The sequence below is a fragment of the Channa argus genome, chromosome 1 (genome assembly GCF_033026475.1).
Source record: "Channa argus isolate prfri chromosome 1, Channa argus male v1.0, whole genome shotgun sequence".
In the NCBI taxonomy this organism is placed as follows: domain Eukaryota; kingdom Metazoa; phylum Chordata; class Actinopteri; order Anabantiformes; family Channidae; genus Channa; species Channa argus.
The window spans coordinates 47,552,958-47,566,113 of record NC_090197.1 but is presented as its reverse complement, the minus strand read 5'-3'; the positions used below and the strand labels follow the sequence as shown (position 1 = coordinate 47,566,113).

Here is a 13,156-nt window from a genome sequence, read left to right as displayed (position 1 = left end):
TTTACTCAGGCAGTCTAATGTGTGGGATTAATACAATAAAAAGTCAGATTCTTATTTTGGCTGAACACACCAGTTCTGAGAGCACACTGACATTTTGCCACATTCATGCCAATTCCAGCATTCAAATCGTCATTGAGGAATTAAAGTTCATCCAATACTCTCAACCAAACCTTTTAATTAAAAAAGACTGTTTGTACTTGACATCTTAAATGGTGTCATTCAAATCCACTGTGTTGGTATAAAATAATGAAAATTGTGGTACTGTCTAAATATATACGGACGTGACTGTGTACTGTCAATCGCTCACGCTACCATTCCTGTAATTATTCAGCTGTCTTCAAACAATGGCTAATGAATGATTAGGAGATAAATGAGGGAATCTCTCCCACCTTCACATGGCTTAATCTGTAGAACTCATTCTTCCTGTGGGTGCATGTCAGCTATGCACCCACAGCTATCACTTCTAATTATTTTGACCAAAAATATATAAACTGGAAGAAAAACATGGCACATACTGTGACTTTGAATAAAGTAGCCTGACAACAAATATTTGACTTTTTGTCATACAAACAAAGCTAAAGGAAAAGATCCTATTAAAGATTCATAATAACCCCTGACAGCTTTTACGTTTTTCAAGACAACCTTTTTTTTTTAACTATAAAGTGAAATGTGATCTAAAATCATGAAACTAAAGTTAAGATTATACAAAAAGGACTTCTAGCTAATACTTAAAAACTAAATGGATTAAAGTGCAAATGATGAATGAATCCTATTGTAAAAAGTTATGTTCTGTTCTGTTTTCAAATCCTGCCTCTATGGCAAGCACGATTTCCATGTGTGCATGTGTGTGCGTTAACTTCAGTATGGCTCTGCATCTCTGGAGGAGGGCTGCCATCTGTTGGTCAAGCTTTAGGAAATAGCTGCATTAAATCAGTTCCATTCTCTCTAATCCTCAACATGTTTCTTGTGTGTGTGTGTGTGTGTGTGTGTGTGTGTGTGTGTGTGTGTGTGTATGTGTATGTGTGTGTGTGCACGCGCGCATCTGTGCAGGTATTAACACCAGTTCAAGTTTGTAAATCAACTTCAGTTTCCTCAAAAGGTTGTGGTTTGAAACAGAAAGATTTTCCAAAAATATATCTTCTTTTATAATCATCTATCTTGGCAGATGCATCATAAAAATATTCCTTGTAGCAAGAGTTCCATCCTTTCTGATTCTTTTCTGGCTAATATCTAGATTGCTCCGGTACAAAAAAATACTGACAAGTGCAAATACGCACATGAATAAAAAAATAGAAACCATGACTTTGCTTCTGGTGTGACAGCGAATGGGATGCTATCGTAAATGTTGATGTACTGTGAAATTCACAATGATGATGTTATTGGAATTCTAAACTCTGAGTGGACATGACACATGATGCTTCCTTCTTTGTGCTGCATCTGAAGTCCATCCCCTCTGTTGTCTTCAGGGAAGCTGGGATGGACAGTAATGAGGAGGCACAGCCTGCGAAGCTTCCCTTGGGTTAAGCCATGTCAGAATTGACACCATCAAACTAATTTTAAATAGTTCAACATGACAGGAAATGGCAGAGTTCTTAACAGTCCCACAGGTCTGGAGGTCAAATTTCTGTCCCAGAAAACTTCACCTTTGCCATGTTTGGCACAAGGGGGTCACTTTACTGATGAATCCCAGCTAGTCTGAGATCCTGATAAAGGATCAGGTTGTGCCGCCAACTGCTGCAGTCCACTGACTGAGGTCTGTAACAATAAAAATATTGTGACTCTGACAGTAGATTTTATCCTTTAAAATGAAACACAATGCATAAAAATGCTATGAACACAGCATTCCAAGCACTGGTATCCTGCTTATTTCATGCAGAGGGGACACACAGTTCTAAGAACTAGAAAAACCTCCTTAGGTCTGAAAGTGCCTGTTGATTGGAAGAGGAACTAGGGAAGGGGCAGATATTGTTCAAAACCGACGGTGAGAGTAAATGTGGTTCTGTTTCTACTACACTGGATATTGAGACACAGACACATCATACAGATCCTCTTAGACATGGGTATAAGAAAAAAATTACTTTCCATCAAGTGGGAAGTATAAAAGTGTAAATCAGGCTTCAGAGGCCTTTAGTTACATAGAGGTGTAACTAGTAATGGGCTCAATAAAAATATTGAGCTCCCTGCCTTTTTATTTCGAGTGGTTAATTTAATGAATTCCAATTTTGTGTGCAATGAAATTAGATCAAATCAAAATATAACCTCTCTACAGCAAATTCAAGCGCTGTGTAATATATTGCTAGTCATATTCAGAACATAGCTCTAACTTTCTGACAATACTGGCACTGTTCAAGTCATTAGGTGTCAAAAACTATGTAACTGCAGGTGCTACCATGGTGAGAGTTCAGTCAACAGAGAGGAAACTTATGTGCTCTGCTCAATATGGCTGCAAACGCTGCTTTTAGAACTATTATGACTATGGTGCAAAATATGTTCTACAGAGCAGCTCTGAAGAAGTTGAATAGAGGAGCTACTGATTCATTGTTGTATAGTTTTATTTGCTTCTTAACTAGGTAAAGTGAATTTATCCTTTTCAAACTTGGTCACGGTAGCCTGTGGCCCCAGCTCACTACAGTTAGTATGAACTGTCAGGGCTTCGTAGCAAGTGGTCAATGGTCAAATACCTGAAGCAACAATTTGGCTAATGAGTCCACACGCTTTAGGATGTTTCAAACTCACTTTCGTGGTAGTGTAATGTGGAAGTTGAAGTCCATACTTGTTTAAGTCAACATGTGATGGTGTTGTTTTGGGTGCAGACAGCTTGACATATCCCATCTAGTTACAGGATCCATTCCAAACCCACATGATGCTTTGGCTGCAAATCATTCTGTCCAAAAGAAGCCGTGAAGATACAAACTGCCCTCTGTCTGGTAGCAGACTGGCTACACTGCTACACTAGGAAAACATCCAGACGTGTGAAAAGGAAGAGAGGTTAATCCAAAGCCGGCTAAAGTTCTCTGTGATGTGGGTCTCTGTAGAGACTGTGAACCTGGGTGGTTCAGGTGTGTCCCCCTGGCTGGTTGATACACTGCAAGCCAGGGAGGAACGACAGCAGTGCACAGGGATGGAGGTGAGCAGTTACGGTGGAGTTGGTTACTCATGATGTCAGTTTTCAGCCAGTGACAGTGCCAGAGCTGCCTGCAGTGCAGCTTCTTCATCAATACTGTAGTCCTGGCAAAACCCAACACACAACAGCTGCTAGTTACTGAAAACACACATCAGCCTCCTTTAAAAACTTGTGCTGCCATACAAAATCAATGTACCGTCAGTGTTAGATTTTCCTTTTCTTTCTTTTTTGTTTTTTTCTTTTTACTATAGTCAATTTAGTCATAACCTGTATATTGAAACATACAGATCTTGTACCAAGAATAAAAGGAGTTTACTGAAAACATTTGGCCTTTTAAAGACAGCTACTCATCCTCTGAGACCACCACCACTACTTCTATTTTTCACAGAATTTTGCTGACTGAGGTCTTGCTTTTAAATTCTGTATCTGTGACGAAGTAATTTTTCTAACTGTCAGTGAACGAGGCTTGATGTACTTACCTTGTGTGAGTGTGGCCACTTACTTCTGGCCTGATCAACAGTGAGCCCATTACAAACTGATCCAGTTTTTAGTGAGTTGAAAAACCATGCATAGCCCCATGATTTGACACTCAGAAAGGTAGTCTTTGCTTTGAATAAAGTAAACTTGAGCCATAGCCACATCTATTACAGATGAACAATTACTGTAAGTTGTTGAACTTGAGCACAGCTTATAGTGTTATTTTAACTAAAACTTGTAAAACTTGAACAAAAATGAATCTACATATAGAGAGATACCATCCAAGAGGAAGTAAGAGAAATCGGTTCTTTTAGCATTGTGAAATAATTATTTGACTTCCATGCAGTATAATTTACGCACATTCATTTAAAGGAGGAAAATAAAATAACATATTGGACTCACAACAAAGGTGTCATAAGAGAACTTGTGTCTGTGGAGTAGGTGCTGGAGGAAATTGGAGCTCTTATAGCTGGGGTCTCCCCACGGCATGGCTGAACACACTGGACATACCTGGAAATACAAGCAACTCAGTTATCATTAACTCACATTCACATTCATACACCTGTTATCAGGCACTGAATTCAACATAATGATTTTGTTTGCTATCCAGCTAAAACTACCATAAGAGTGTCAACGTTGGGGGCTTATTAGGTCCTAAATCTGAGTTTTCAAAAGACATTCAGAGTGTACACAGTCACTAGATCGAGGGAACTAAACAGTGAAATGAAAAAGTCAACCATAGTCACAGGAGCTTAAAGCATTTGTGGTAACCTGGGAAGCTGATTATAAATAAACTTTCCCATATTTTTTATATGGAAGGAATATGTCACTCAAGGCAGCCGTGTGACTCGCTGATGAGTTTGTAATATCTTTTCAATGACAATGACGCCTTATGGGACAGATTAATAAGCTTAATCAGGTTCTGCATTCACACACAATTCATTGTTGGATCTAGCTCTTTGTGAGATTTGTTAACAATAACAAAATCATCAGTTGTATCTGTTAAACGTAGGACTGACTAATAGACTCCACTTTGTAAATTAGTTTTTTTTAGAGTTTTAGAGGGCTGGGAATAAGGGTAAACACATGTTCAATACCTTAAATCTCACACCACCCCTGACTTAAAATTAAAAACAATTATATATTTATCAGTTGCAAGCTTTTATATGTTGTCTTTGTACTATTTGCAATCAAATATACATTTAAAATTATTTAAATATCATTGTACTCTCTCCCCTTTTTAACACAGCATCGAAACATTTTGGAAATAGGGTTATAAAAGTGGGTTTCATAACTGTGTGATCTTCAAAACCACTGGATTTCAAAGAGTAGTCAGGAGGCCTGTTCATTGGTTCTGATTATTTATAGTTTGATTCATTATCACTGTCACCTCAGTAGAAACAATCTTTGAGGTGGCAGGAGCAAACATGCTGGACCTGGGTTCATGTAGTCAAAATACAGATAAAAGGTCCTGACGACGATGTCTGGGTTCCTTAAAAAGTTCATGCGGTAAAAATGGTCATCTCTGGGACAGACTGGGACACTTCTGTTTATCTAGTATCACTAGATCAGTTATTAAAGACACAAGTTATTCTGTTTATTAGAAATATATCTCTTACCACTTTATTAGGGTCATTACGGTGGTTTTCCATACAGTGCTTCACCAGTTCCTGCTGGTCCAAATTTCTAGCCCCACAGAAGGGACACACAAATGTTGACCGGTTTGGAATATTGCTACATATGGGATGAAACACACAGACATAAACATATATAAAACATATCACAACCTTGTCCTCGCAATCCAGCTCTCCTAACTAGTGGTGTATTTTATATAGTAGGTGCTGACATCTAGTGTATCATTATGTTTATATGGAATGTTAACCTATAAAATCTGTTCTGGCTGTAAACAGCTTAGGTCACAGATTTAACTAGCCTCAAACTAGCCTTTCTGTTTTTCTTAAACTCAAACTTGACACTGGGGTTTTCTGCCCATTTAATATAAAGGAATCTCTATTTCTGCACTAGACACGCAAAGACGAAATGATCACTTAGCTTAAATACAACAACTTCCACCTCTACTAAGGGTTTGATAGTAATCCTGTAGCTTTGACTAATGAGAATTGTACATGTCAACGTACATGAAAATTCATGTGAACAAAAACAACATACTGGCTGTATGTTGTTTCTGCAGCTAATCACTGATGTGGTCGGAGTGTGTGTACCTTGGTATAGGTTGAGAGGTGGGAACCACAGGAACAAACTTGGGACAGTTGGCTATCTGCTCCTGTACTTTAGAACAGGAAGCGATGTGGGACCTCATCTTTACCAGAGCCACCTGACAACAGACACACACACTGTTCGGACTGCATGTCATTAACAACTAAACAAGAATAATGCTGAAGGTGTTCCAGGGACTCCAAAGCAGTTCATGCCACATTCTGCTCTTAGATGTTTAATTAAGGATGACTGTTAACAAACTTTTTGCAGGCATTGCATTTTAAATCATGTGATTTTAATAGCTCTATGTATATTGTAAACAGGGCTACACAGCTGGAGCAGAACTTACCTTGGCATTTTTTGCCACTGCAGAGGCAAAGCACAACTAGTTTTCTAGGGGTTAGGGGCTGGGGGTTGATGTTATAGTCCTGAAACTATATCACGATATTTTACAGTGTTTTAGAGATGTAAGTGACCTTACATTTCAACAATATTTTTCATCTTGAGAGTTGTGCCCACACAGTACTGGTTCAAGTTTCTAAAACAACTTGCAAATCACAGCTGTTTAATTCACATTTGATTTGTTGAATCCGTTGTGTTTCTAGGTACATCACATAGCATATAATCATACAGCTATACTGTTAATTTTGTGATATGATGCATTTTTATCATAGGGAGGAATCCTGACTATATATGTGACTTGCAAATATAACACAGCCCTAATATTGGCTTTTACTACATCCACTTAAATGGACCAAATAAAGTAGACTGTTTAGAGTTACTTACGTGTCTTCATAGAGGGTCTCACACACTCAGAGAGACACACCCTAATATCTTATACATTACCATATTATCATCAGGTAAATATCTGGTTAACAGGGGATCACTGTCCGCATATTGATTTGGCACAGTTTTTACACCGATTGCACTTCCTGACGCAACCCTCCCCATTTTCTATTTATAATTCAAATATAGCCGGGACCAGGGATCAAACCACGGACGTCTGCCTTACTAACTGAGCAGCAGCGCCCCTCAATCTTTTTTCACCCTAACGTGGGTAATGAAGGGTTAGCATCTACCTTCTTGCTACAGCCCCTGCAGGGTGCTTTGTATGAGGCCAGCTGCTTCTCCACGCTGGAGGAACGCTCTACCTTCTTGGGGTCAAAGGGCACCCGACAGAGAGGGCATAGGGGTGAGGTCACCTGGAGACATGGATGTAGACACTCCCCACAGAACCTAGAACAGCAGACAGCAGGAGAGCAAAGGTTACATTAACAAGTTTGAAATAAGCGCTGTTCTTTCCCCATCCTGATTTACTCCACTGGCACCAGGGGGCACCTCAGACTGAACCCCCACTACATCTGGTAAGGGGATTTGTCCTCAATGTTGGGCCATCTCCACCCCTCACAGTTCCCCGGATAAAGTGCTCAAGTGACCACGGAGTGTTGTTGGTTACATCACTATTTTGCTTTGCTGGTTCTGCACTACATTAAATAGTCTGCAAATATATACAGTAGCAATTTATTAAAATGTTTCTCAGACTCTAGCTGTCCTTTTTAAATCCAAACTTTCATGCACTATCAATCTAATTAACCAGTAAATTTTGTTATGGACTTTTTCCCTCTTAGTTACCATTTTTATGTCTGCCATTTTGACATGACTCTGACATGACATAATATGAAATTAGCATTCTACAATGTTCAGAAATCTTCATTTTAGAAGTCAGAAACACTGCACTGCAGCTGCTGAATTTATTTAAAGTTGCTTGAGAGATACAGTACAACACACACTAGTTTTTGAACCCTTTATTTACAAAATTATCAATTTATAGGAGGCAATTGTTCCAGTAGATGGGATGTGTCTGAGGTTCTGCCGTATTTAAAGTACAGAAATCTAGTTCCTCACTTGTAAGTCAGATCTTGACAACACAGGTTTGTAAAAGTGTGTCATGGGTCTAACAAAGGGCATTTCTGAAGACCTTAGTAGTAAAATTGTTGATGCTCAACACCCTGGAAAGGGGTTCAAAAAGAATTTCTAAAGATTTTAGACTCCACCAGTCGACTGTCAGGCAGATCATCACCACAATGGAGATGAATTACAACAGCTGTTACCCTCCCCAGTGCAGACCTTTTACTACTACTGTCCAAAATAAAAATGTTTGCTCAGGACCATGTGGATAAACCAGAAGACTGATGGAAGAATGTTCAGTGGATGGATGAGACTCAAAAAGAACTTCTGTGTGGAATTAGAAACGTTACATTTGTTGATGATCAAATTCTGCATTCCAGCATAAAAACCTTCTCATATCTCTGAAATATTGAGGTGCTGATATCATGATTTGGACTTGCTTTGCTGCCTGTGGACCAGGAGAGTCCTTTATAAATAATGATAACTGTTCATCTGTTAACAGAAGCTAGTGGGTCATGAAGCAAGACAACAACACTAAGTAGACAAGTCATTCTACCTAAAAATGGTTAAAGCACAAGAAATGTATCAATTTTAGGTCTTCTTTGTTTAATTGAGTTCTGTTATTTAAATTGAGGACTATGCAGAAATAGGGAAAATTCTAGAGGGCTCACAAACCGTTATGCACTGAAGTAGGTTGTGACTGAAATGCCAGTATTCTGCATTAGTGTCAGTGTTTCCTGAAGTTTCATCCATTCCCATCAACAACAGAGGAGTAAAAATAGCTGCATTTTGCCTTTAACTAGAAATAGAACTGAGACTATTTGATGTCTGGTCTGCTCTTTATTGTTCTGACGGAGAACTTAGAAATGCACTTCTCTAGCTAACTCATTTCTATATTTCAATAAAAATAAAATAAAAGGTATGGGATCATTTCCAACATGCATTGTTGACAACTTCCCTCCATCCATAATCTAAACTGTAATCCTGTTAAGGGTTGCGGAGGTGCTGGAACCAAGTCCAGTTGTCATTTGCCAAAAGGCGACGTACACCCTGGACAAGTTAGCTGCCACTCACAGGGCCAACACAAAGACATACAGTATATAGAGACAGACAGACAATTCACACTACAGGCAATTTAGAGTCACCAGTCAACTTCATGTCACTGTGGGAGGAATACAGAAAAGACACCAACACATCCATGGGGATAATGTGTAGCCTCTACACAGTAAGGAACCAGATGACCCTGCCAGCCTGGCTTCAAACTGGGGACCTCCTACCTAGTTACAAATTTGTCTCCATGCTGCTGACACTGTTTATTTTATTTGATCAATTTTTGCCAATTTCCTTTATGCGCACTGCTGTCAGCTGGAGAGACATGTGAAGGGCTTCAGAATAACAGGTGCTACCTCTGGGCCACATAATGCCACTATCAGTGAGAAGCCTCAGGCCACTACCAGGCCTGAGGCAGTGGGAATTGGACACAGGCTTCCGTCAAGATGGGAGGCAACACCATTATGACCATGATGTTTTGGTAACTTGTCTATTTTTGCTAGCTGTAATAAAATAATGATCTCACTGTAGTAGTAGTTGTAACTGTACCTAATATTGTTCCTAATTCATTTACACAGGAACACGTATGTGATAATTAGAGTCACTATTATTTTTTTCTTTCATTAAAACAACACAATCTTGTGGGGTTTTTTTATACATTTTGATGCTGAAAGGTGAAGAAGGTGAATACCTGCCACACTTCAGCTTTCAGTGGCCGGCAGGTATTCCACAGGAGTTGGGGTCTACCTAGCAGCATCGTTTTCCCTTCAGTGCAGACCAACTACCCAACATAATATATCCCCACAATCAGGTTTCACAACAGTTGTGTTTGGTAAGTGTTCTGCAATTGGGTTTCATGAAACAAAGCAATTGGAGTCAGGAAAGTTCAATCTCGGTCTCACCTGACCATAAAAAACATTTGCCACATGATACCAGATTCCACTTTTTTTTGTTTTGCAAAGCAGAAACTAGACATATTGTAGCACTTATTTAGAAGAGGCTTTTCTCACCAGCTCGCTTTGCTGTATTTTATGACATTTTTTAGGTTGCTGTCACGACCACAGGCTGACCAGTCTCAGCCATAAAGACGTTGTTCCTTGATAGTTTTCATGATGTGTATCCTCCTGGATTGGTACGAAGGACCTTTGAGAAGTTTTTACAGCCCTTCACTTTAGCACATTCTACTGCATTGTAAATGCAATTTGAAACTGAATAAATTAATATATACGATGGCAAAGTTTTCATTAATCTATACACAGTAACCCATAATGACAAAGTGGAAACATATTTTTAAATTATTTTGCAATAGTATTAAAATTAAACTGACATATCTCATTTACAATACTATCCACACACTTTATTCAGTATTCCCTCAGTTTTAATTAATCTCCCTGTCCATGTGAATTCTGTCCAGATGCTTGAAGTTTAGTCAAGAAAAGTAACCTTTTTGTCTCATCAGATTATAAAAATCGTTGTCTGTGTGTTTGGCAAACTCCAAGTGGACTATAGCTGCTGTCTAACAACTTCTGGTCTGATGGGGAGTTACTGAGTTGTTTGCCCTTCTGACAGGAACTCCCATCTATGCAGTAAACCTCTCAAGTTCTTAGTATGTTCCGTGACAAGGCCCTTCTTTTCTGATTACTCAGTTTGGTTGGATGACCAACTGTAGGAAGATGTCTGATGGTTTCAGACTTCTTCCATTTTATTTGAAGAGTATTAAGGCCACTGTGCTCCTGGGAATATTAATAACTTTTGAAACTGCAAAGTGGATTAAAAATGAGTGTATTCCGATCTGCCTGGAGGTCGACTATGTCAGTAGGGGTGTGTCAATAAATGTTTAATAATGTTTCAAAATCAATCAAAGTGTGCAAAAAGTAAAAAGGGTGTAAATACATTCTAGAGTGCAGAAACATTGGTTTTATTCTGAAAGTGCTCAAAACCACAGCTCATGTCAGGTAGGGGTAGGCTGTGTCAGCTAGAAAAGTTATTGTAAATTAAAGTTATTTTATTCCCTAAATTGTAATAGCACAAAAATAAGAAATTTTAGAGTGTATGATGATTTCTCATGTTTGCGCAACCACTGCGGGATTTTAAGGCACTAATATTTGACTTCCAAATGTGTGATAATAGAATGTCATGAATATTACTTTGTATAGAAATCTCAAAAATAACCAAGAGTTAGCCAGAACTGTGAGGTCATGAACCAAACAGGACATTTGTCAATGTAAGATTAAAGCTTCCTGCTCTTTCTGATAAGCAACACTGTGATTGTGTCTAACAGTATTGGGGCATCTGATATATTTATTGATGAAAAACACTGACTGGAGATTAAAAACTTACAATAACTTCATAACTGCAAAGTTGTAAATAGCTTTAGTTCTAAATAACATAGTTCTAAATAAATAATTAGAAGATGTATACCTAACAGGTGAAACTTTGTACACTGTTTATGACCTGATAATCATAACTACTAGAGAGGCAATAGACATCACTCGGAGGTGCATGAGAATATCGTTGCCTGGTGCAGCTGCAACCAGATGTTTTAAATGCTGACAAACAGTGTAACGCTAATGAAGTCCCTGGGTCAGAACTTAGACAGTATATAAAAAAAAACCTTAAAATAAAAACGGGGCTCTCCTCTTTGACATAAAGCACCATATGCCACTGCGACCAAATGCACATCCACGCACAATCACACGCATCCAAAGCAGAAGTAGCTACTTTACGTGTGAGCACAGGTGGCGATGCTGACGGGTTTATGGTAGACCTCCAGGCAGATTGGACAGGAGAACTGGCTCTCGATGCCCTCGGCCGTGGCTGCCAGTGAGCCTGAGCTGCTGCTCTGCTGTTGCTGCTGCTGCTGCTGCTGGCGGAGCTGGCTGCTCGCTGAGACAAAGCTCCGAAACATCGCCATCATGGAGCCGAGAAGATCTGCAATTGTCGACAACAGCTCGCTGCTCGACTATTCAAACCGCTGCTAGCTGGTGCATTATCCGTAAAACAAGTTGAATATATATCGTACAAACATTGTCCCTTTTTTCAAATTATGAATAAATTATCTTCAGGAACGCAAATCATCACTTTTCCATGGCCGGAGAAGACATGCCGGAGAAGTAAACATTGGGAGCAGGGCACGTTGACGAATGTCAGCGGGAAGCTACGCAGATGACCTGAATAAAAACCGCAAAGCTATAAACTCATGGAGGAGCTCAAATGCTACATCCACGTGAATGTCAGATTAGCGCTGAATGAAATACAACAAAAAAACCCTACACGCGCTCTGCTTTATGGACGTTGTAGTCCGACTGCATTCTTATTGGCAGTGACCCTGTTCTTCATAAGGAACTACAATCCCAGAGCACCACTCAGAGCTGTACATTAGGCCGACCAGACCAAAAGTCCTGCGTAAAACCTGAGAACTTTGCGTTACCGCAATTTATTAAGTTTAATGGAGGTTCAACAGGGGAAACAGTAACCTCTTATGGATTATAATCTTATGGATTATATAAACGGATTAAAACACATTCATCAAATTAAATGTACATAAAATGAAATCACATCAAAATCTCTCTTTTATGTAACTGGATTCAGGGAAGAGCTAGAATTTTTTTAATTCGCATGGCGAAAATGGGGCACACCAAAGTATGGTGGCATATTTGGAAAATGATTTCAAAGGTTTTAAACTCAAATCGTTTTATAAGTAGGTAACAGTTTGTTTCTAAGGTGTTTGTTCCGTGCCAGAAATGTAAAATATGTAACTCATCAACCATTTTAAACACTAAATAGTCATAAACAAATAATAATAAAGTGTTGGGGAGGGATAGAAACTCCTTCCTTTTTAGGAATAGTCTCCCTGGTTGCAACTGGTATAAATTCTGTCAAAACATATGAAACCACCTTAAATGTAAAGAATAATAACATTTTAACTATTTATAATTATTATAATATTTATATAATATTTTATACTATATATCCTATTTATAGTGATCAAGGAGAAATTTCTCTTTATTTTAAAGGATATACATTTCCCAAAAGTATGAAACTGAACATTCAGTAAGGAAGGCTTCTAAATTCGTAGTTTCCAAATGAATATAAGATACAATACAATTATAATCTCAGGCAGTGGTCCAGCAGGTGGAGGGAGTGTTGTCCAACGCGAGGCAAGGGGAGAGAGTAAAGATGTGGGAGACAGAGAAAGAGGACTACAGAGAGGATGCTGGGAAAGTAAGGATGGGATGGTTGTTTGGTAAAATGTCAGCTGAGAACTGAGGCTGAGGCTGATTGAGATGATGCGTCTGCCACAGACTGATTGTTTGGATGTGGAAGTTGTTGCGCAGATCCAGCTGATTGTAACTGAGCCTCTGAGTCTCTTCACTGCTG

The 13,156-nt window shown here is 39.0% G+C and overlaps 1 protein-coding gene across 2 annotated transcripts; it reads right to left on the bottom strand.

Moving 5' to 3' along the window:
- Nucleotides 1-975: 975 nt before the first annotated feature.
- LOC137140061 (E3 ubiquitin-protein ligase RNF166) lies at nucleotides 976-11,993 on the bottom strand. Of its 2 annotated transcripts, XR_010916423.1 has the most exons (7): nucleotides 11,503-11,993; nucleotides 6,898-7,054; nucleotides 5,824-5,936; nucleotides 5,221-5,335; nucleotides 4,004-4,111; nucleotides 2,774-3,228; nucleotides 976-1,755 (listed from the first exon to the last, which is right to left on the bottom strand). XR_010916423.1 is itself a non-coding variant. In XM_067528138.1 (6 exons), the coding sequence occupies exons 1-6, from the start codon at nucleotides 11,691-11,693 to the stop codon at nucleotides 3,163-3,165; spliced, it is 750 nt and encodes a 249-aa protein (XP_067384239.1). In that variant the 5' UTR covers nucleotides 11,694-11,993; the 3' UTR covers nucleotides 976-3,162. The 2 variants fall into 2 exon arrangements, 1 of the variants encoding a protein (XP_067384239.1); XM_067528138.1 differs by having other exon boundaries at nucleotides 976-3,228.
- Between the last annotated feature and the right edge of the window lie 1,163 nt (nucleotides 11,994-13,156).